The 23,813-nt window shown below is 47.4% G+C and overlaps 1 protein-coding gene and 2 long non-coding RNA genes across 4 annotated transcripts in view; 1 reads left to right on the plus strand and 2 right to left on the minus strand.

Annotated features, from left to right (window-relative positions):
• The window catches only part of LOC123381386, a 27,145-nt gene extending 20,487 nt beyond the window's left edge, over positions 1-6,658 (minus strand). Inside the window, exon 1 of the long non-coding RNA XR_006588262.1 lies at positions 6,449-6,658. This is a non-coding gene — a long non-coding RNA (uncharacterized LOC123381386). The remainder of the gene's footprint in view (positions 1-6,448) is intronic.
• On the plus strand, positions 6,544-23,713 carry LOC123381387. Of its 2 annotated transcripts, XR_006588264.1 has the most exons (3): positions 6,663-6,677; positions 6,807-7,817; positions 23,699-23,713. It is a non-coding gene; the product is annotated as an uncharacterized LOC123381387 (long non-coding RNA). The 2 variants fall into 2 exon arrangements; XR_006588263.1 differs by lacking the exon at positions 23,699-23,713 and having other exon boundaries at positions 6,544-6,677; positions 6,807-7,993.
• On the minus strand, positions 7,571-15,511 carry PLA2G1B (phospholipase A2 group IB). The gene is made up of 4 exons (XM_019814620.2): positions 15,405-15,511; positions 11,208-11,367; positions 10,568-10,695; positions 7,571-7,783 (listed from the first exon to the last, which is right to left on the minus strand). The coding sequence occupies exons 1-4, from the start codon at positions 15,436-15,438 to the stop codon at positions 7,659-7,661; spliced, it is 447 nt and encodes a 148-aa protein (XP_019670179.1). The 5' UTR covers positions 15,439-15,511; the 3' UTR covers positions 7,571-7,658.
• Positions 23,714-23,813: the final 100 nt, after the last annotated feature.

Here is a 23,813-nt window from a genome sequence, read left to right on the forward strand (position 1 = left end):
GGGGAGGGGCCGGTCGGTCAGATCCGTCCGGAATCCATGTACTTGCTCCAGGATCCCCGCACAGTCATGTAGTGGAGCATCTAGGTCAGGGTCGGGCAGCAGGGTTGCAGGATTGAGGGCCACACTGGGGTGGAACCGCACCTGTGGAGGGTTGAGTAGGAGGCTCTGGTAATGAGTCATACGTGTGTTGCTCATCCATCTATCAGGAGGCTGTTTCAGGACCCCTTCAGTGGTGTGTGGGGTAGTGATCCAGATCTCCTGTCGTAGGGTCAGTTTGTCTGCGTCCTTGACTAGGAGTGCTGTTGCCACAATAATTCTTAGGCATGGTGGCCAGCCAGCAGCCACTGGGTCTGGCTTCTTGGACAGGTAAGCCACCGGGCAGTTCCAGGGGCCTAAGGCTTGAGTTAGAACGCCTTTTGCTATTTCCTTGTGTTCGTCTACAAAGAGGTGGATGGGCTTCATAATGTCTGGCAGGCCCAGGGCTGGGGCACTTAGGAGGGCCTTTTTTAACTGATTAAAGGCAGTTTCTTCTTTTTCAGTCCATTCAAATGTTTCCCCCTCTTTGGTAGCTTCATATAGGGGCCTGGCGATCTCAGCAAAACCCGGAACCCAGAGGCAACAGTAGCCGGCCAATCCTAGGAATTCCCTTACTTCCCTTTGGGAGGTGGGAGTAGGGATCTTCAGGACAGTTTCTTTTCTGGCATCTGATAACCGCCACTGTCCGCCTTCCAGGATATATCCCAGGTAACTTACCCTCTCCCTGCATATCTGAGCCTTCTTCGCGGATGCCCGGTACCCCAAGGCCCCCAGGGTAGCCAGCAGGTCCTGGGTCCCTTGCTCACAGTCCTCGGCCGTGTCGGCAGCAATCAGGATGTCATCTACGTACCGTAGGAGGGTGAGGCCAGGGTGCTCCTTTCTGTACTCATGTCCAGGTCCTCGTGTAGTGCCTCGTCGAAGATGGTGGGCGAAATTTTGAACCCCTGAGACAGCCATATCCAGGTGAGTTGCCCGCTGTAGCCCTCCTCCGGATCATGCCACTCGAAGGCGAACAAGGGTTGGCTTTGGGGTGCCAGCGGCAGACTGAAGAAGGCGTCCTTTAAATCTAGTACAGTATACCAGACCCTGGAGGGCGCCAAGGAGCTCAAGAGACTATATGGGTTGGGAACAGTCGGGTGTATGTCTGTGACCCTCTTATTTACTTCCTGGAGGTCTTGTACCTGGAGGTCTTGTACCTGGTCTTGTACCTTGTACGTGGATAGTCATTTGTGTGACGCTTTTTGACCAGCAGTAGGGGGGTGTTCCAGGCAGACTGGCAAGGAACTAGTACCCCTAGGCTTTGTAGTCTCCAGATGTGTGGCTGGATCCCCTTCCGGGCCTCCTGAGACATGGGGTATTATTTGATCCTTACCGGACCTTCTCCTGGCTTGAGCTCTACCAGGACCAGGGTCCTGTGAGTGGCTAGTCCTGTTCCCCCCCCCCCCCCATCTCTGCCCAAACCGAGGGGAATTCTTGTAGCCATCTGTCTATATGTCTATATTATCCTCTCTCAGGAGCGCCTCCTGGAGGCGGTATTCATCCTCTAGTTTCATGGTCAGGACCTGAATGGGGTGGCCCTTGCCATCGGTGACCCGAGGTCCCCCTTGTCTGAAAGTTATCTGAGCTCCAATTGGGTAAGTCCCATCCTAACAGCGGGTGGGGGCATTCTGGTATTACCATAAAGGAGTGGGATACCTGTCTCGTCCCCAAATCTACCGTTCTTCGGGTAGTCCATGAATACTGGCTCATACCAGTTGCCCCTTGTACCCAGGACTTCTTGCTCGCTAGTTTTCCTTGTGGGGTGCGGAGGACCGAATGTTGCGCTCCAGTGTTGACAAGGAAGTCAACAGGGGTCCCCTCCACTTTAAGAGTTACCCTGGGCTCAGGGAGAGGGTCCGAACCCCAACTGCCCTAATCACTCAGTTCATCTAGCTCTAAGACTTTTACTCGATCAGTCTTGTTTCCCTTCCCACCGGCCTTTTTCGGACAATCTTGGGCCCAATGCCCTATCTCCTTGCAGTATGTGCACTGATCTTTCTGCAGCCCCTGCTTCCCCACCTTGGTGGTTCCTTTACCTCCTCTTGAGTCATCTGCCAGCTGCCGGAGACAGCGGTCTCATTCCTTGGGGGAGTCAGCAGTGGTAGCTAGTAGTATTCTGGCCAGGTCTCGAGTCTGCTTACTGCTGGCAGCCGCCATGGCACGAGCCTGCTTATCCTCAGGAGGCTCCTGGTTATTATATACCTTTTTGGCTACCACCAGTAAGTCCTGCAGACTTTTTTTCTCCTAGTCTATCTATTTTCTGTAATTCTCTTCTAATGTCTATGGCCGATTGGTTTACGAAGGCCATGATAACAGCTGCCTTGCTTTCCGGAGCCTCTGGATCCATGGGCGTATAGGTATGGAATGCCTCCATGATCCATTCTAAAAAGGCAGCCGGAGATTCATCTTTTTCCTGTTGCACATTTCCTACCTTGGCCAAATTGGTTGGCTTCCTAGCAGCCATTCGGAGACCCCCCCATTAGAGTCTGGCGGTAGACCCGGAGCCTCTCCTTACCTTCTGCCGTGTTGAAATCCCACTTGGGCCGAGTTAAGGGGAAGGAGGCATCTATCTGAGCCTGGTTGGTGGTGGGATTCCCGTCTGTGCCCGGAACTAGTTTTCGGGCCTCATTGAGGATTCTTTCTCTCTCCTCAGTCATAAACAGGACCTGCAAAAGCTGCTGGCAATTGTCCCACGTGGGCTGATGGGTAAAAAGAACAGAGTCTAATAAATCCATAAGCCCTGCCGGTTTCTCAGGAAACTTAGGATTCTGAGCTTTCCAACTGTAGAGGTCACTAGTGGCGAAAGGCCAATAGTGATGGGGCTGATTCCCCTCCACGTCTGGGGGTCCGGTGGCTCGCAGGGGCAGAGTAGTGGAGTCGGAGGCGGAGGCGGATTGCTCCCTCTGAGCCCTTTGTCTGGTAAAGGGCGGGCTTCCCACTGGAGCATTTCCGCCTCCCGCTCTTGGAACAGTGTCTGCCTCCCCCAGAGGGGGAGGATGGTGTTCTTCCAGCATCCTAGGGGGGTTATACAGGGGAGGAAAAATTAATTCTTCTTCAGTCCCCCCTTGTAGGACACGGTAGAGGGGTACTGAAGGCTGGGTAAGACTTTTCTTGTTCTCCTTCTTCTCTGTCCCCTGCAAAGCAAGAATGGGTTTCAGCTCCGGAGGGCGTGGAGCTAGGAAGGGCTTAAGCCAAGAGGGTGGGTCTTCTACAAGGTCCTGCCAAGTGATAATGTAAGGGAGCTGATCAGGATGGCCTGTCTTAGGCCAAGAGATGATACCCCTGACTCGGTGGATGGTAGGGAGGTGGAAGGTTCCCTCTGGCGGCCATCCGACATTGAAAGCTGGCCACTCGCTAGAACAAAAAACCTGCCACTGACGCTTTCGGACTTCCACACTGAGGTTGTTAGCTCTTCCCCTGACATCCTTGAAGTGATCAATAGAGGAGTAGTCTGAGTCTGTCCCATAACGTCTGTCCAGTAAGTCCACAGAACAAAACAGAGAAACACAGAAACAGAGGGCCCCTAGAAACAGTCTTCCAACTCCGTGGAAGCAAAACTGAAAGCTAGATGACGGCCTCACACCGACTGGCGGGAGTGACCCGCCTTGTCTCAGATCTTTGAGGGGAATCCACGTCCCTCCAGAAGGGAGTATCGGAATGTCTTCCGAAACTCCCGGCCCGTGGTCCTCCCATGTGTCCACTTAGACCGCGCCGGGCACTACCAGAATTTCAGAAATGAGCTCACACAGAAGAGACAGGGAACAAACAGTCACTAACCGTGGCCAGTCAGGCTCTCCGGGTCGGGGGCCCCTCGGGGGTCTTGGGGACCCCGGATGAGCCCCCAAATGTTATGCCCAGAATTCGTGATCCCCAAAGACCACCAGGGAGCCGAGTCCGATGCAAAAGCTAAGAGCCTTTATTTGAGCTAGCTTGAGCTCAATCCCCTACCTGCACCGACGCAGCGATGAGATGCTGGAGAGAGAGCACGAGTTTCAAAAAGCACAAAGGTTTTATAGGGATCTAGGGACAGTTGGTGGGGGTAATGGTCGTTCCCTTAGCCGATTGGCTGGGGAAGGTTCAGAGTCCCGATGCGCAGGTTGCCGGGCATGGTTTGAACGGGAAGTTTGAACAGGTGAGCGGGAAGTTACTCAAGGAGGCGTGGTCTGAAGTTTGAGCGGGAATTTCTTTCTGCAGTTTTCCTGGAAAGGGGGCCATGTCGGGGACAGTCACTCAAGATGGAGGACACAGAACAAAATGGAGTCGGCCGGCCTAGGTCCGCTCTTTCACTCACCTCTCTCTTAAATAGAATTTATTAAGCACACTATATCCCAAGCGCTATGCGAAATATCTTACAACACGTTTGCTCACTTAGTAAGAGTTAACCCCACAAGAAATGCTTGGCCACGCATAAGAATCAGTCTTCAGTGAATGTCAGACTTTTCCTGAGAGGATCGCTTTAAGGACTGTTAGGAAATTCAACACTTCTCTAAGCAGGGTGACCAACTATCCCATATCGCCCAGTATTGAGGGGGTTTCCTGGGATGCAGGACTTTCAGTGCTAAAACCAGGATGAGTCAGTTACTCCACTCCTAGGAATAGCAGAGGTTGCCACCAAATATAAAAGTTGATTCCGGATACATTATCCTTGTTGAAATTCAAGATGGGTGCTCTGAGATCCAGATTTTTTAATTTTTGATGTCACAAAACATAAATTCTACTTCATGAAGAAAAAGAAAAGAAACTCGTCCAAGAAAGGACAGTGGGTTTTTTATTAGAAAAGGAATTATAGCATGGAATCGAAACTCTTAATATATAGACAGACCTGGATTTCCATCCCTGTTTTGCTGTTTACTAGTTATGTGAATTTGGGCAAGTGGTTAATCTTCAATATCTTTATAAATCAGGATGCTAGTAGCTACCTCATTAGATTGTTAATGAAAACTTAAAAAGGTAGTGATGCATCTGAAGCTCATAGCCCAGTACCGGAGGCACGTATGGTAAGCAGTTATCAGCTGCTATCAATAGGCTAAACCTTGGTCTCCTATTTGAGTACTCCTTTAACTAGACTCCCATGGATCTTCTCCAGAGCCACATTTCCTTTGTGTGTATCCGTCTTTCAAAAAGAATTTACAGGGGCGCCTGGGTGGCGCAGTCGGTTAAGCGTCCGACTTCAGCCAGGTCACGATCTCGTAGTCCGTGAGTTCGAGCCCCGCGTTGGGCTCTGGGCTGATGGCTCAGAGCCTGGAGCCTGTTTCCGATTCTGTCTCCCTCTCTCTCTGCCCCTCCCCCGTTCATGCTCTGCCTCTCTCTGTCCCCCCCAAAAAAATAAAACGTTGAAAAAAAAAAAAAGAATTTACAGAAGCCAAGTCTGGCTTGATACAATAACGTCTTTCTAAAGAAAATAAAGAGTATTCTTCCATTTGCTTCCCCTTGGGAAAATAGTATTTATGAACAGTAACTATACAATAAGCATTTCTGTAGGAAGCATTTTACAAGGCATTGACTCACCCAATTCCCACAACCCTCTGATCTGCACACTATTATTTCTTTTGAAAGAGGAGGATCCTGAAGCTCAGAGATTTCATGTAACTAGCCCAAGGTCACCTGGAATGACCAGGCCAGTAATCAAATCCCGTCCATCCAGTTCTGAACCCTCTTTCTTTTTTTTTTTTTAATTTTTTTTTTTTGACGTTTATTTATTTTTGAGACAGAGAGAGACAGAGCATGAACGGGGGAGGGGCAGAGAGAGAGAGGGAGACACAGAATTGGAAACAGGCTCCAGGCTCTGAGCCATCAGCCCGGAGCCTGACGCGGGGCTCAAACTCGTGGACTGCGAGATCGTGACGTGAGCTGAAGTCGGATGCTCAACCGACTGAGCCACCCAGGTGTCCCAGAACCCTCTTTCTTTAATGCTCTAGAAACCCAATGGGGTAACTGCGCAACTGTACTTTGGGAGGGAAGGAGGGCAAGGCTCAAGAAACTTCTTGAGGTGACCCCAACAAGGTCCTGGAAAAATGAACAGGCAAGCACCAGGCGGGTAAAGGGGGAGCATTTCAAATGGAGGTAACAACAAAGGCAGAAGCAGGGAGGTCACCTTTTTTCCCCCCTCTTGAGAGTGGGGGTTGGGGATTCAAGTGCGGACTTGGGGTGCAAAAACCCTTGGTTCGCCCAATATCCACTCGCCTCTCTCCTCGCCCCAGTTTGGCTCCCTGCACCCCAACTTCCCGGCCCCCTCGTCCCTTTCCGGGATAAAAGCCCGGAGGAGCTACCGACCGGAAACTGGCAGGGAGGCTGGGGGGAGGAGGGGCGTGTGTGGGGCCGAGAGACACAGACCTGGACGCGCAAGGCAGGGAGGTGGGACCCAACGTCATACCCACGTGAGTTCGCTCTTTTTTCACCCTCGGCCCGCCCGCTGTCCTTCCGGCCGTATTGTGACCCTGGAGAGCAACGCACCTAAGACCCAGGAAGCGGCGCACGGGGCCGTCGCCCGCCACCTCACCCGCACGCCGGCTGGAGCAACCGTTACTAACCACTGCGACTGCGCCTGCGCTGGCCCCGGCTGACGCGGGAGGAAGCCAGGCCAGAGCCTGGGAGGTGCGGAGGTAGGCCGGGGGTTGGGCCGCTTTTCACCAATATAAAAAGAGGAACCACGTGTCCACAAGATACCAATCATATTTCCTACTCTGAAATCCCTGGGGGGGGGGGGGGGGGGCGGGATCCTTGTGGTGCAGGATCACGTGATCTGAAAAGGTAAATAGAGCCACGTGGTTTTTCCTGGACTGCTGCAAACCTTGGCGCCAAGATGTACCCTCGTTGAAGAATTACTTAATGAACGTGTGTGACGTGGTAAGCACTGATGATACTGCGGCTGCTGAGATATAATCGCTACTTCAGAACGCTCCCAATTAAGTTTGTTTAATTATATATTCATTTATTATTTTTTTTTAATTTATTTTGAGAGAGAAAGAGCTCGCGCAGGATTGCGGGAGAGGCAGAGAGAGAGAGAGCGAGAGCCCCAGCAGACTCTGCACTGTCATCGAGGAGCCCGATGTGGGGCTCCAACCCATGAACGGGGAGATCATAACCTGAGCGGAAACAAATCAAGAATTTAACGCTTAACCACCTGGGCCACCCAGGTGCCCCTTATGTATTCATTTCAGTCTCAGCAGCTGTACTAGTGTTTCCCGTATTACATTTCCTTTAATGAGTACCCATCAGATGCTCATGAAAAGATGGCTAAAGGAATTTGTTTTCTCTCTCCCTCAGCCCTTGGGGTAATGAAAAAGAGGTAGGTTTTTACCTACGAGGATAGATTATCTATTTTGATCTGGCAATAATCAGTGGCTAATCATTATTCAGGTCTTAACGGTGTTCACTTCCTAGAAATATCCCTGTCATTCAACATCCAAGGCTAAAACTAATGATGCTTACAAAGAACTAGGAAGACACTTAGTCATGTTGCATAGACAGAGGATAAAACAATATGCAAACGTGAGGCTTTTCAACAAAGTGCTTTATTGGAGGACACAGGGTAAAGTGAAGGGCATGAGGTGGGTGGAGATGATGCTCTCCAGAGGTGACACTCAATTTTTACAGTACTTCTTGGTGTCCAGGTTCTTGTGCTCCTTGTTATATGGGGCCTTTGAAAAGCAGATGGCAGCATTGCGGTCGCAGTTGCAGATGAAGGCCTCACAGGGTTTGTTTTCATCTGGAAAAGAGCAAGAGGAGAGGACTGAGCCAAGGTAGATCCTGCTTTGTCCAGTCTGGAGGGAAGGAAGAATTAACTGGAATAAATAATGGCCATTACATTCATACAAATTTGGGTTTGATAGATTAAGCAAATAAAAATACCAGAATTTCAGAAAAACAAAAAAAAAATTGCAATGTTTGGAATGTAGAATAAAAAATGTTCATTGTCTATCTGGAAGTCAAATTTAATTGGACAACATGTGTTTACTCTGGCAATCCTGTTAGGAAAGTCCTATCTGTTTCACATCCCTAAATGAGCTCTTATAACCCACAGAGCTATAGATCTTTGATAACATAGGCAAGCAATTTATAAACCATATGGAAAACACTAAAACATATACTCGAAGCAGCAAAGTATTGTGCATATAAACTTAGTGAAGTTTAGCAAGCAAATTTCTCTACTTTAAAACACATTTTAAAAATTACAGAACAGGGGCGCCTGGGTGGCGCAGTCGGTTAAGCGTCCGACTTCAGCCAGGTCACGATCTCGCAGTCCGTGAGTTCGAGCCCCGCGTCGGGCTCTGGGCTGATGGCTCGGAGCCTGGAGCCTGTTTCCGATTCCGTGTCTCCCTCTCTCTCTGTCCCTCCCCTGTTCATGCTCTGTCTCTCTCTGTCCCAAAAATAAATAAACGTTGAAAAAAATTTAAAAAAAAAATAAAAATTGCAGAACATTCTTACAGTAGAATATTATACAGATATTTAAAACAATTAAGTACACCTATATGTGGAAATGTTTCCAAGATATTTTATTAAAGGAAAATGAAGGTCAATGCATCTAACTAGTTATCTTGGGTAGCAGGATTATAGGCACCTTCCACTTTCCATGATATATTTCTGTAGAGTTTGAAATTACACTACTTTGGCCTTGTTTATTTTTATAGCCAAAAGAAACAACAATGATAACTTTTAAAATGCATTTCAAATTTGTTATCTATAATTTAATTATGTACTTCTGCTTACGTTCAATAATCTTATTAAAGTTTTGTTTCTCTCTGATCCTTTTTTTTTTTAAGAGAGAGAGAGAGAGAGTGAGTGGGGGAGAGGGGCAGAGGTCATGATCCCAGGGTCATGGGACTGAGCCCCGCTTTGGGCTCTGCACTGAGCATGGAGCCTGCTTAAGATTCTTTCTCTCTCCCTCTGCCCCTCTCTCCTATTTGCATTCTCTCTCTAAAAAAAAAAAATAATAAGTAAATTAAAAAAATAAAAGGGAAGGCTGCACAGAGAAAGCGACATTTGAAGTCCTGGAATGAGACTTCACATGGGAAGTGTTTCATGCAGAAGGAACAAAGGACTTGAGGTGGGCACGTGCCTAGCTACGATTAAAACGATAAAAATGTTATTCCAAGGATAAGCACAAATGAACACAGAGCTATGAAATCGTTTATTCCTTAAGATGGTGGGATTCCTGGGGCGCTTGAGTGACTCCATCAGTTAAGCATCTGATGCTTGATTTCGGCTCAGGTCATGATCTCAAGTTGCTGCATCAGATCAGGCTCTGTGCTGACAGCATGCTTGGGATCCACCGCCCCCGCCCAAATAAATAAATAAACTTTAACAGTGCTTTAAAAAAGATGGTGGGATTCCTGGTAACTTTTTTCTTGGCCCTCTGGATTTGAGTTACAGTTATTCCAATGATGTACGTACAGTTTTGGAAAGTGGGACCCGTCTGTGAGTGCATAGAAAAGAGTAGTGAAAATCCAGAATGCTAGCCTAGCATGACAATACCATTTACCTCTGAACTGTCTGCCCTTCAGAACCACCTTCATAAAGGGACACATTTCACCATGAGCTGTGCATAACTTAGTGGTTAAGACCAGAACCTTTGAAATCAGAAACAACTGAGTTCAAATGCTGACCCTACCACTTACAAGCTCTGTGATTTTGGGCAAGTAGCTATTTTTGAGCCTCAGCTCCCTCACCTGTAAAATGGGATTAATAAAACATATATATGCTCAGCGTACTCCCTGGTATGTAATAAGAAACTAATAAATGGTAGTTCTAAGCTCCTTTCATGAAATAACGAAGCTATATAGCATGGCAGTTAAGAACAGAGACCTTGGAGCCATATAAACCTGTTCAAAACCAGACACCCCAGGGTGTCTGGGTGGCTCAGTTGGTTAAGCATCTGACTCTTCATTTTGGCTCAGGTCATGAATTTACAATCTGTGACATGGAGCCCCTATAGGCTCCTTGTAGGACTCTGTGCCGGCAGTGCAGAACCTACTTGGGATTCTCTCTCTCCCTCTCTCTCTGCCCCTCTCCTGCATTCTATCTCTCCCTCTGTCTCTCAAAAACAAAAACAAAAACCCCCAGAAAAACCCAGATGGGGCGCCTGGGTGGCTCAGTCGGTTAAGTGTCTGACTTCGACTTCTGCTCAGGTCATGATCTCATGGTTCATGAGTCCGAGCCTGCAACAGGCTCTGTGCTGACAGCTCAGAGTCTGGAGCCTGCTTAGGATTCTATGTCTACCTCCCTCTCTGCCCCTCCTCTGCTCGCACTCTGTCTCTCTCAAAAATAAAATAAACATTAATTAAAAAATTTCAAAAGTTCTGAAACTGCTAAAAAAAAAAAAAAGCCCCAAACAGTGGGTGCCCCAGTTTCCTCATCTGTCAAACAAGTATAATAATAATACCTATCTCATAGGATTGTTGCCAGGATTAAAGGAGACACAGCTTGGCACCAAGGCGGTCAATAAATGGTGGATATCATTACTATTATTTCTTCCACAAAGGAGTTAACCTACCGCTGCAGGTGATCTCAGAGCCAGAGCATGAGTATGAGTAGGTTTTGGTGTAGGGGTTGTCCAGGAGGAATTTGCAGCTGTCCAGTTTCTTGGCTCGTGAGTAGCAGTGGTCGTGTGTCTGGCAACACCTAAAGAGTGGGGGAAGGACAGAGCTCAGGCAGGGGCAGGGCAGCAGGGCAGGCTCATTAAGGGGAATGATTTAGCTGACATGAGCCGGAAGATATTTATCCTGTGGCTTGAAAAATGCAAGTCCTTTTATCGTGTTTATTGAAGGCGATTTAAAAATGGGTTGCAGGAATATCGTACAATCACGTATGTATTCTGAAGATGCAGTGAGAGTCTTAACCACTGCTGGAAGAGGACAATCCAATCGACGCTGTGGTGTTTTGTGATGCAATATTCGGCCACTAGAGGGCAGCAGCATCCACTATTGCTTGACATCAACCTTCCGCCTTTGCTCCTAACCGAGAGCACTGGATTCAGGGGCCTCTTGGAGCATTTTTGTTTATACAAGAGTTGAAAATATGTTACCCTTAGCAAATATGCAAATCCATTTTCTGTGCCTCCTCGTGAGATCCTTGGCTTGTGCCCTCCCCCCACCGCACGGGCACTCCCCTCTCCCTGCCGATCAATCACTCACTTGTCCAGTTCATCCACAGGCGTGCCGGATCCACCCAGGCCACAGTAGCAGCCGTAGTCGGTGTAATCCCTCACGGGGTCACTCTCGGGGATCGTACACTTGATCATGTTGCGGAGCTGCCACACTGCCCGCGGGCTGACGCCCCCCTCAGCAGCACCCACTGCAAGAAAACACAGCCAGAGTTTAAATCCATCCTGATTGGCTCTGCCAGCGCGCTCAGGGCCCCCACTGCCTCCTGCCTGCTCTCTGGCCCCACGCTGCCTTCCACCCCTCCAGCTGCCTCCTCGGAAGAGAGCTGGACACAGAAACCTGGTAATGTAAATGAGGATTTTTTCTTTTTATAAAGCTTTTTAAAAATATTTTTAATCGAGGGGCGCCTGGGTGGCTCAGTTGGTTAAGCGTCCGACTTCAGCTCAGGTCACGATCTCACAGACCGTGAGTTCGAGCCCCGCGTCGGGCTCTGGGCTGATGGCTCAGAGTCTGGAGCCTGCTTCCGGTTCTGTGTCTCCCTCTCTGTCTGCCCCTCCCCCATTCATGCTCTGTCTCTGTCTCAAAAATAAACGTTAAAAAAATTTTTTTTTATCGAGATAAAATTCACATAATAAAATTCACCATTTAAACACTTAAAATGGACATTTCATGGGCACCTGGGTGGCTCAGTCAGTTGAGCGTCAGACTTGGACTTAGGTCATGATCTCAGGGTTCCTGGGTTCGAGCCCTGCACTGGAATAGCTGCTGTCAGTGCAGCGCCGGCTTCTGATCCTCTGTCGCCCCCCACCCCCCGCCCTTCTCCCCTCTCAAGCGCGCTTGCGCACTCTCAAAAATAAATAAAAAAATAGTTTTAAAAATGTACATTTCTGTGGTTTTTAGTATATTCACAGAGTTGTGGAACCATCACCACTAAATCTAGAACATTTTCATCACCCCCAAAAGAACATCCTGTTCCCATTAGCATTCCTTCCCCTTTTCTCCTCTCCCCTCTGGCAACCAGTAAACTCTATGGATTTTCCTATTATGAACACTTCATGTAAATGGAATCATACAGCATAATTTTTTTTAAGTTTACCAGTCCTTTTTAAAAAAAGTTTATTTATTTTGAGAGAGATAGAGCATGAGAGCAGAGGAGAGACAGACAGAGGGAGAAAGAGAATCCCAAGCAGGCTCCGCACTATCAGCACATAGCCCGGAAGCCGAGCTTGAACTCACAAACTGTGAGATCATAATCAGAGCCGAAATCAAGAGTCCGATACTTAACCTACGGAGCCACCCAGGCACCCCTAGCACAATGTTTTTGATGTTCATCCACATTATAACATATATCAATACTTCATTTCTTTTATAGTTGAATAGTATTCCACTGTGTGGAGGGACCGCATTTCGTTTATCCATTTATCACTTGATAGACATTTGGATTGTTTATACTTTTTGGTTCTCATGACTAGTGCTGCTATTAACAGTTGTGCACTAGTTTTTGTGTAAACATATGTTTTCTATGAGGTCCCCATTATTTATCCAGCAAATATTTATTGAGCACCAATTATGGGCCAGTCACTGCTGTAGGAACTGAAATACATCAGTGAGCAAATAGAAAATCTGTAACCTCATTCAGTTTATAAAGCTCAATGCTTCTGAGTTTATAAAGCTCCCTAGTAGGGTAGAAAAACAGTAAGCAATAAATGAAATAAATAAGGAAATCGGATCCTTTGTTAGAGCTCCAGGCTCTGAGCATGGTAAGGGGAATCTAAAATGGGTTAGGTGGGAGGGGCGCCCGGGTGGCTCAGTGGGTTAAGTGTCCCACTTCAGCTCAGGTCGTGATCTTGCAGTTTGTGGGTTCAAGCCCCATGTCGGACTCTGTGCTGACAGCTCAGATCCTGGAGCCTGCTTCAGATTCTGTGCCTTCTCCTCTCTCTGCCCCTCCCATGCTCTGTCTCTCAATAATAAATAAACGTTTTTAAAAATTTTTTTAATTAAAAAAAAAATAAAATGGGTTAGGTGGGAGGCTCCTGGGTGGCTCAGTCCATTAAGCATCCGACTCTTGACTTCAGCTCAGGTCATGATCTCACGGTTCCTGAATTTGAGCCCCATGCCGGGCTCTGTGCTGACAGCACTGAGCCTGCTTGGGATTCTCTCTCTGTCCCTCCCCCACTCATGTGCGTGTGCATGCTTGCTCTCTCTTTCTCTCTCAAAATAAATAAACTTAAAAAAAAGGATGGGTTAGGTGGGGATGTGGCGGGGTTGAGATGGGGCAGGAGCATAAAGAGGCCTGTGTGGCCTTCCATCCTCAACAGGACAAGCTCTCTTCTGCCTCAAGGCCCACACACCTGCCATTCCCTCTGACTGGCACACTTTGTCATCTTTTTTTTTTTTTTTCAAATGTTTATTTATTTTTGAGAGAGAGACAGAGACAGTGCGGTAGGGGGAAAGAGAGAAGGAGGGAGACACAGAATCTGAAGCAGGCTCCAGGCTCTGAGCTGTCAGCACAGAGCCCGACGTGGGGCTGGAACCCACGAACTGGGAGATTATGATCCCAGCCGAAGTCGGATGTTTAACCTAGCTACCCAGTCGCCTTGACCTGTCATCTTTTCAAAAGGCTGGAGGATCTTGTTTTAAATGCCACCTCTTCTTTCTTGACCACCTAAGCCAAGTGGATCCTCTGCTATCATTTTTCTTTATGTTATTTGCTTCATAGTACCTATAGCAGTCTGTACCTGTCATTTATTTATGCCTCCCTCTCACTGGACCATAAAGTCAAGGACAGGCCTCAGGGCTTTTGTTCCCCAGGGTCTGACACATAGTAGGTGCTCAATAAGTATCTATTAAATAAGTTTTTTAAAAAGTCTTCTTGTAGCTGAGCGCTTGCCCAAACCAGGCACAAGGCTTGGCATAGCAGACTCAGGAGGCAGGACCCCTTCACCTCATTTTCAGGGCCAGCCCCTGTGAGATTTGGGGCCCTGAAGAGGGCGCTACATGATTTTGGGGTCCCATTCAAGTGGCCACCAGTATCATCTTTTTGCCCCATGCCTTGCCCTTTCTTCCCTTGATCTGCCGTGCACACTGGAGCCACTCCATATGTTTATACCCCAGGGCAAAGGGAGGGTGGCAGCTGGTCACGCTCCCCTGTGAGCAGCCTCCACACTGGCAGCAGACAGACAGGAGTGGCCTGGCTACCTTGGCCCATCTCCAGACCCCCCCCCCCCCACCCCGCCTGCTTCCCTGTTTTCTCAGTCTCTGATCCAGCCAGCTCTGCTCTTTGCACAGGCCAGACCTACACAAAGCTAATTTTCATGAGTGTGCCTGTGTGTGTGTGGCGGGAGGGGAGGGGAACTCGTCCATCCAGAAGTCCTCAGTCTCAACCCAGAGCCTGATACCTTGGAGGCTCTGATATATCAGTGTTGAATGGATGAATGAGGTGGGATTTGAATTCCAATATATCTGATTCCATGGATTCATTCAATAAATGGTGCAAACAGCTCTATCATTGCTCGCATGGAGCCCATACTTCAATATGGGGGGAGGATAAAAAAGGAGGGGCACCTGGGTGGCTCAGTCGGTTAAGTGTCCGGCTCTTGATGTCAGCTCAGGTCTTTTTTTTTTTTTTTAATATTTATTTTATTTTTGTGTGAGAGAAAGAGAGAGAGACAGAGTGCCAGTGGGGGAGGGGCAGAGAGAGAAGGAGGCACAGAATCCAAAACAAAGCAGGCTCCAGGCTCTGAGCTGTCAGCCCAGAGCCCAATGCGGGGCTTGAACCCACGCACTGTGAGATCATGACCTGAGCCAAAGTCAGATGCTTAACCGACTGAGCCCCCTAGGAGCCCCTCAGCTCAGGTCTTGATCTCAGGGTTGTGAGTTCAAGCCCCGTGTTGGTAGAGTTTACTGAAAAAAAAAAAAAAATTAAAGCTTTAAGAAAAGGGAATGCATCAACAAGAAACAAGATACAAATTGCAGGCAAATGTAGGTGCTGGGAAGACCCCAGGCCAAGGCAATATGGTAGAGGGCAGGTAGGCCCTTCTGAGGAGGGTCATCTGAATTTGGACCTGGAGGTTGGAAAGGTGCCAACTGTGGGGGAATTTGTTATGGGAGCTGTTAAGCCCCATAGAGAGCCCCCAAAAAAGCCTCCAAGGCTGGCCAGCCTTGTGACCTGTGACCCCCATTCCAGAGAAGTGAGATCTTAGCGCTGAGCTGAGGAGACTCACCTACCTGTAAGCAGAGCAGCCAGCACAAGGAATTTCATCCTGTTAAGTTGCCGAGCAAGAGAAAGGACTAAAGCCACCTACTGCCTCTCTCTTTATACCCATACCATGTCTCCAAGATAAGGCTGTAGTGTTTGCTTTGCTCCCAACCTGCTCTGAATTGGCCTTGAACCTGTCTGTTGCAGGAATAACCTTTACCGACGAGCAAGCCCTGCCAGCAAGGGATCATTGGAAAAAGAGGGATATGTGTTGGTCATCGGCGTCTTTTAATGGAAGGGATTATTTCTGGAATTTGTATGGCTTGGAATCTTGACCCTCCCCCCACCCCTTTGCACTCAGCCCAATTCTATCATTGCCTCCATGTCTTATGGGTCTGAGCTGTGGGTCTCAGTGAATAGTCCCATCAATCATGCATTTAACGGATGAGCAAATGGGTTCAGAGAGGTGAAGTAACTTGCCTGAGGTCACACAGCCATCTAATGGCGGGGAGCAGGGGCCCACACTTAGGCATGTCTGATTCTTTCTTTTTTTAAGTTTATTTATTTACTTTTGAGGGAGGGAAGGAAGGAGGGAGAGAGAGAAAGGCAGAAAGAGAAGGAGAGAAAGGATCCCAAGCAGGCTCTATGCTGCCAGTGCAGAGCCCGATGCAGGGCTCCATCCCACAACTGTGAGATCATGAACTGAGCTGAAACCAAGAGTTGGAGGCTTAACCGGCTGAGCCACCCAGGCGACCCTAGGCATGTCTGATTCTAAGGCACATGTTTTATTTTTCTGCACTACATTAATACCACCCCTCCTTCATTCTCCAGTGTGGGTTTGCAAGGACACCCTGGACTTTGGAGTTCCAAAGACTTGGATCTGACTTGTAGAATGAAAGCGCACATATCAAATGTTTGTATAACATTTTTTAGGAGAAATTCACATAGCATAAAATTAACCATTTTATTTTATTGTTTTTTTAAATGTTTTATTTATTTTGTGGGGAACCTGGGTGGCTCAGTCAGTTGAGCATCCGATTTCGGCTCCGGTCATGATCTCATGGTTCGTGAGTTCAAGCCCCGCATCGGGCTCTCCGCTGTCAGCTCATAGCCTGCTTCAGATCCTCTGTCCCCCTCTCTCTCTGCTCCTCCCCCCACCTTGCTCATTCTCTCTCTCTCTCTCTCTCTTTCTCTCTCAAACATAAACAAGAAGCATTAAAAAATGTTTTATTTATTTTTGAGAGTGAGTGGGGGAGGTGCAGAAAAGGAGGGGAGAGAGGATCTGAAGGGGGCTCTGCACTGAGAGCAGAGAGCCCAATGCTCACAAACTGTGAGATCATGACCTGAGCCAAGGTCAGACACTCAAATCAACTGAGCCACCCAGTTGCCGCAGCCATTTTTTTTTAAGTTTTTTTTTTTTTAATGTTTGTTTATTTTTGAGAGATAGAGAGAGACAGAGTGTGAGTAGGGGAGGGGCAGAGGGAGAGGGAGACACAGAATCCCAAGCAGGCTCCAGGCTTTGAGCTGTCAGCACAGAGCCTGATGCGGGGCTCAAACCCACCAACCACGAGATCATGACCTGAGCTGAAGTCAGACACTCAACCGACTGAGCCACCCAGGTGCCCCTCCACCATTTTATTTTTAAAGTGAACAATCCAGGGGTGCCTGGCTGACTCAGTTTAAAGAATATACGACTATTGATCTCAGGGTTGTTATGAGTTCAAGCCCCATGTTGGGTGTAGAGATTGCCAAACCAAACACTTAAAAAAAAAAAGTTAAGTGAACAACTCAGAGGCATTTATTACATTCAGTGTTGTGCACCCACCCTCTCTGGTTCCAGAACATTTTCATTCTCCCCACCCCTGCAAAGGAAACCCCATACCCCTTAGCAGTCATTCTCTCCCAGCCCCTGGCAACCACTGATCTGCTTTCTGTCTCTATAGATTTACCTATTCTAGATATTTCACATAATATGTTCTTTTTTTTAAATTTTTTAATCTTTATTTATTTTTGAGAGAGAGAGAGAGACAGAGTGTATGCAGGGAAGAAGCAGAGAGAGAGGGAGACACAGAATCCGAAGCAGGCTCCAGGCTCTGAGCTGCCAGCACAGAGCCTGACGCGGGGCTCGAACTCATGAACTGTGAGATCATGACCTGAGCTGAAGTCGGACGCTCAGCCGACTGAGCCACCCAGGCGCCCCTAATATGTTCTTTAAAAAAAAATTTTTTTTTAACGTTTATTTATTTTTGAGAGACATGAGAGAGACAGAACAGAGCATGAGTGGGGGAGGAGCAGATAGAGAGGGAGACACAGAGTCTGAAGCAGGCTCTAGGCTCTGAGCTGTCAGCACAGAGCCTGATGTGGGGCTCAAACCCACCAACCATGAGATCATGATCTGAGCTGAAATCAGACACTTAACAGACTGAGCCACCCAGGCACTCCTCACATAATATGTTCTATTTTATAATCAGTTTACTTGGTGCTCTCCTACTTAGTACTCACATGATTTCTGCAACAGCCCTGTGAGGTGGGGAGGCAGACCCTATTATTTTTACTTTATGTGTTTATTCATTTACTTATTTTTCCTGAGTAGAGAGTCCCCACATACCCTCCTGCCCCACCTTGCCCTCTCCCATAGGCTTGCATTAGTAACATATCTAACATTAGTAAATGGTATATTTGTTACAATTCATAAACCAACATTGATACATGATTAGTATCAGAAAGGATATTAGTACAACTCAAGCCCATAGTTTATTCAGATTTCTTTAGTTCTCACCAAATGTCCTTTTCCTGTTCCAGGATTCAATCCAAGATAGCACATTATATTAAGTTGTCATGTCTTTGTAGTCTCCTCTTGGCTGTGATAGTTTCTCAGACTCCCTTATTGTTGATGACCTTGGTAGTTGTGAGGAAATGCAGTCAGGTATATCATAGGATGCCCCTCTGTTACAATTTGTCTGATGTTTCTCTTCTAATCAGAATACGGATTGGTTATAGGTTTGTGGGAGGAAGATCAGAGGTTAAGTGCCACTTTCATCGCACTGCCATGTTATGTTTAATCATCTCTTGTCCTGGGATGCATCTTGGCCACATTCCAGATGAGGACACTGAGGCTCAGCCTGAGGTAGGGCTGGAAATGGCCATGCCCGGACGTGAACCCATACCTGCTTCTTCCCGCTGAACCATTTCCTTCTACGCTGGGTAAGGTTATGCCATGTCCGAGTCAGTACAGAATCAACTGGCCTAATTCTAACCCTGTGGCCTCTGCTCAAGCCCTCCAGGATTCCAGCTCTCTATACTTTTCCCTTGAGCATGTACCGGGGCCAAAAAAAGAAGAAATCCATCTGGAAGGGCTCCCCTATTTTATCCCAAACCAGTAACCCCAGGAAAATTCCTTCAGCTAATGAGATAACACTGAAACAGCTTTTAGTAAACGGATGGGGAAACTGAGGCCCAGCAAGGGCAAGTGATTTGTTTGCTTGGGACTGACTCTTCCCCACCGGACCCAGGATTTTAAGTCATCCTTTGCTTCATATGTGCCTAAGGGTTGTTGTTGTTGTTTTTTTTTTATGTTTATTTATTTCTGAGACAGAGACAGAGCATGAGTGCGGGAGGGGCAGACAGAGAGGGAGACACAGAATCTGAAGCAGGCTCCTGGCTCTGAGCTGTCAGCACACAGCCCAATGCGGGGCTCGAACTCACAAACCATGAGATCATGACCTGAGCCGAAGTCGGTCGCTCAACCGACTGAGCCACCCAGGCGCCCCATATGTGCCTAAGGTTTCTACATCTGTCCAGTACGGTAGCCATTAACCACATGTAGCTACTTAAATTCATTACAATTAAATAATATCAAAAATTAGTTTCTTGGGGCCCCTGGGTGGCTCAGTCGGTTAAGTGTCTGACTCTTGATTTTAGTCCAGTTCATGATCTCACAGCTAGTGGGTTCGAGCCCTGCATCGGGCTCTGTGCCAACAGCAAGGAGCCTGCTTGAGATTCTCTCTCCCTTTCTCTGCCCCTGCCCTGCTCGCTCTCTCTCTCTCTCTCTCTCTCAAAATAAATAAATAAATAAATAAATAAACATTTAAAAAAATAGTTTCTCAATCCACATGTGTCTAGTGGCTGTGGTATTGGACAGCACAGATATAGACTATTTCCATCATCACAGAGGGCTCTATTGGACAGTGCTGTTCAGGATGATACACAGACTGTCCCAGTGCCCACCAAGGGGTGGGCGGGGGCTGGGAGAGTAAAGTTAGCTCAGGGCCCCACATCAGCCTGACTGAAGGGTAGGTCTGTTAGCCTCCAGAATGAGTGACAACTGCTTCAGGAAAGGGAAGGCTTGGCCAGCAAAATTCTAAATCCTTCTTGTGTGGGTTCTTTGGGGTCGGAACAAAACAGAGGACCAAGCACTGCTCCAGGAGAAGTTGGTGCTACACATCTTCTAAGACTAATAGTATTAACTACCGTTTACTGCAGACTAACTCTACTCCAGGTCCCATGCCAAGAACCTGGCATAAACCTCTGAGATGGGTCCAGTTTCAAACCCCATTTTTTCAGAGAAGATAATTGAGACTCAGAGAGGTTAAGGGACAGCCCCAGTGTCACTCAGCACAACTGAGATGTGAGTTGGATCTGGTGCTTACGATACCACAGTATCGCCTCAGGACCAGGCACGGTGGTAGTGGGTTGGGGGAGTGCTTGAGGGCCCTGAGACCCAAAAGAGGTTTAGTCCTGCCTGCTTCCCTCCTTTTCTCCTCCTTCCTCAACCAGCTGGAGGCCTTCCACAGAGGTGAGCTGGACAAATTCTCAAGTGTATTTCATGCTGGGCAAAGCCCCGGTGGGGGAGGGGTCGTGCTACTAGAACCCTCTCCCCCTGGAAAGAGACGTGCTAAATGTAACAACCCAGACCTCCTCAGGGGACACAGGGTTGGTGGAGGAATGCGCCCGGCAGGCACTGAGTACCCCGCCAAGCTCTACATACGTTCTTTGTACGATGACCTTATGCTGCACCGGATTCATGCACAGGTGTGTACCACCCAGCCTCTCCCAGCCTGGGAAAAACACACTCTCCAGTGGAAAGAACAGCTAAGGATAGCTTCACGGCTTCTTCAGGTGACAGCGTACCCACACTCCAGCAAGGTCACACCTGCCCGGCCCCTGAAGGACAAAGCTCTTGCTTCCAGGAAATGCTTAAAAGCAGCTACCGGCTGCCATGTGCTGAGTGCTTCTATTTGCTTGGCGCTGAGCTGAGAGCTTCACATACGTTGTTTTCCGGCCTAACGACAACCTTCTGACACAGTTATTATCGTGGTCCTCACCTTCCCGATTTTACAGATGATGAAACAGGTTCAGAGACCTTAAGTAACTGGCTCAAAACCACACAGCTAGAAAGGGGTAGGGATAGGATTTGAGCCCGTGTGCACCTGCCTCTTAGTCCAGAGCTCTCGTCAACAGCAACAAAACAGGAACAGCAGCAGCGGCATCGAGTGCTGGGCCAGGAAAGATATGAAGAGCTATACACGGGTTAACCTACGATCAAGTGCCCTTACAGTAGGTGAGCAAATTGAGGCGGTATACCAAAGTATCTAAACCTTTTTTCCACACACAGTCCATCCAGAGAATATCTTTATGATTCTGGATAGTAACCTGTTATCAGATAGATGATTTGCAAATACCTTCTCTCATTCAGTCGGTCACCTTTCACTTTGTTGTGTCCTGTTTTGGGTCGGGGGAGAGACAGAGAGAGGGAGAGAAAGAGAATCTTAAGCAGGCTCCACACCTAGCAAGGAGCCTCACACAGGGCTCGATCTCACAACTGTGAGATCATGACCTGAGCTGAAATCAAGAGTCAGATGCTCAACCAACTGAGCCATCCAGGCACCCTTGTTGTATCTTTTAAAAAAATTTTTTTTAATTTTTTTTTCAACGTTTATTTATTTTTGGGACAGAGAGAGACAGCGCATGAACGGGGGAGGGGCAGAGAGAGAGGGAGACACAGAATCGGAAACAGGCTCCAGGCTCTGAGCCATCAGCCCAGAGCCCGACGCGGGGCTCGAACTCACGGACCGCGAGATTGTGACCTGGCTGAAGTCTGACGCTTAACCGACTGCGCCACCCAGGCGCCCCTAAAAATTTTTTTTAAATGTTTATTTAGTTTTGAGAGAGAGAGAGAGACAGAGTGTGAGTGGAGGAGGGGCAGAGAGAGAGGGAAACACAGAATCTCAAGCAGGCTCCAGGCTCTGAGCTGTCAGCACAGAGCTGGATGTGAGGCTCCAAACCATGAGCCATGAGATCATGACCTGAGCCGAAGTTGAACCCTTAACCGACTGAGCTACCCAGGTGCCCCTTTTAAGTACACAAATGCTTCAGTTTGATGTAGTCCTATTTGTCTATTTTTGCTTTTGTTGCCTGTGCTTTTGGTATCATGTCTAAGAAACCATTACCAACTCCAATGCCATGAAGCTTTTCCTCTCTGCTTTCTTCTAGGAGTTCTTCTAGGAGTTTCAGGTCTTACATTTCAGTCTTTAATCCATTTTAAGCTATTTTTTTTTTTTTTTGAGCAAACTCTACCCCCAACGTGGGGCTTGAACTCATGACCCCAAGATCCAGAGTCATATGCTGTAGGGTACGGACAGTAGAGTATGGACTTTTGATCTTGGGTGGGGGGGTTGTGAGTTTGAGCCCCATTGTTGGGTGTAGAGATTAGTTAAAAAAAAAAAAAAGTCACATGCTCTACCAACTGAGCCAGCCAGGTTCTCCTGAGCTAATTTTTTTTTTTAATGTTTATTTATTTATTTTTGAGAGAGAGGGAAACAGAGAATCTGAAGCAGGCTCCACACTGTCAGCGCAGAGCCCAATGTGGGCTCGAATCCACGAACTGTGAGATCATGGTCAGATCTGAAGTCAGCCGCTCAACCGATTGAGCCACCCAGGCACCCCCCCACACACACACACACCCCGAGCTAATTTTTGTAGATGGCATAGGATAAGCGTCCCAACTTCATTCTTTTTTTAAAAAAAAATATTTATTTTTTAATTTACATCCAAGTTAGTTATCATATAGTGCAACAATGATTTCAGGAGTAGATTCCTTAATGCCCCTTACCCATCCAACTTCATTCTTTTGCATGTGGATATCTAATTTTTCCAAGACCATTTGTTGAAGATGTCCTTTCCACATTGAGTAGCTTTGGCACCTTTGTCAGAGATCATTTGCCCATGTAAGTAAGGGTTTTTATTTCTGGGTTCTCTATTCTATTCCATCGATCTATATCTGTCTGTATGCCAACACCTCATTGTTTTGATTACTGTGGCTTTGTAACATGCTTTGAAATCAGGAAGTATGAGTTAACTAACTAGAATTTAAATGAAAACTTGAAACAACAACAAAAAAAGGAAGTGTGAATCCTCCAACGTTTTCAAAATTGTTCAGACTTTCAGGGTTCCTTGAGATTCCATATGAAGTTTTCTTTTTTTTTTTTTTATGTTTTTAAATGTTTATTTATTGTGGAGACAGAGAGAGACAAAGCATGAGCAGGAAAAGGGCAGAGAGAGAGAGGGAGACACAGAATCGGAAGCAGGCTCCAGGCTCTGAGCTGTCAGTACAGAGCCTGATGCAGGGCTCAAACTCACGAACCGTGAGATCATGACCTGAGCTGAAGTCAGACACTCAACCCACTGAGCCACCCAGGCACCCTGAAATACACTTGAGTTTTGAGTGTTGATTTTGTATCATGCAACTTTACTGAATTAGTTTATTAACTCCAACAGTTTGTGTGTGTGTGTGTGGAATCCTTAGGGTTTTCTACATATAAGATCATGTCGTCTATGGACAGAGATAATTTTACTTCTTCCTTTCCAATTTGGATGGCTTTTAGTTCATTTTCTTGCCTCATTGTTCTGGCTAGGACTTACAATACTATGTTGAATAGAAGTGACCAGAGTGGACATCCTTGCCTTGCTCCTAATCTGAGAGGAAAAGCTTTCAGTATGAATTTTGAACATTTTTGTTTTTATTAAAAAAAATTTTTTTTTCAACGTTTATTTATATTTGGGACAGAGAGAGACAGAGCATGAACGGGGGAGGGGCAGAGAGAGGGAGACACAGAATCGGAAACAGGCTCCAGGCTCCGAGCCATCAGCCCAGAGCCCGACGCGGGGCTCGAACTCACGGACCGCGAGATCGTGACCCGGCTGAAGTCGGGCGCTTAACCGACCAAGCCACCCAGGTGCCCCTGAACATTTTTGTTTTTATTTTTTTGTTTTTATTTTTTTTTTAATTTTTTTAACGTTTTTTTTTTATTTATTTTTGAGACAGAGAGAGACAGAGCACGAACGGAGGAGGGGCAGAGAGAAAGGGAGACACAGAATCGGAAGCAGGCTCCAGGCTCTGAGCCATCAGCCCAGAGCCCGATGCGGGGCTCGAACTCACG

This window comes from Felis catus, chromosome D3 (genome assembly GCF_018350175.1).
Source record: "Felis catus isolate Fca126 chromosome D3, F.catus_Fca126_mat1.0, whole genome shotgun sequence".
Lineage (NCBI taxonomy): Eukaryota > Metazoa > Chordata > Mammalia > Carnivora > Felidae > Felis > Felis catus.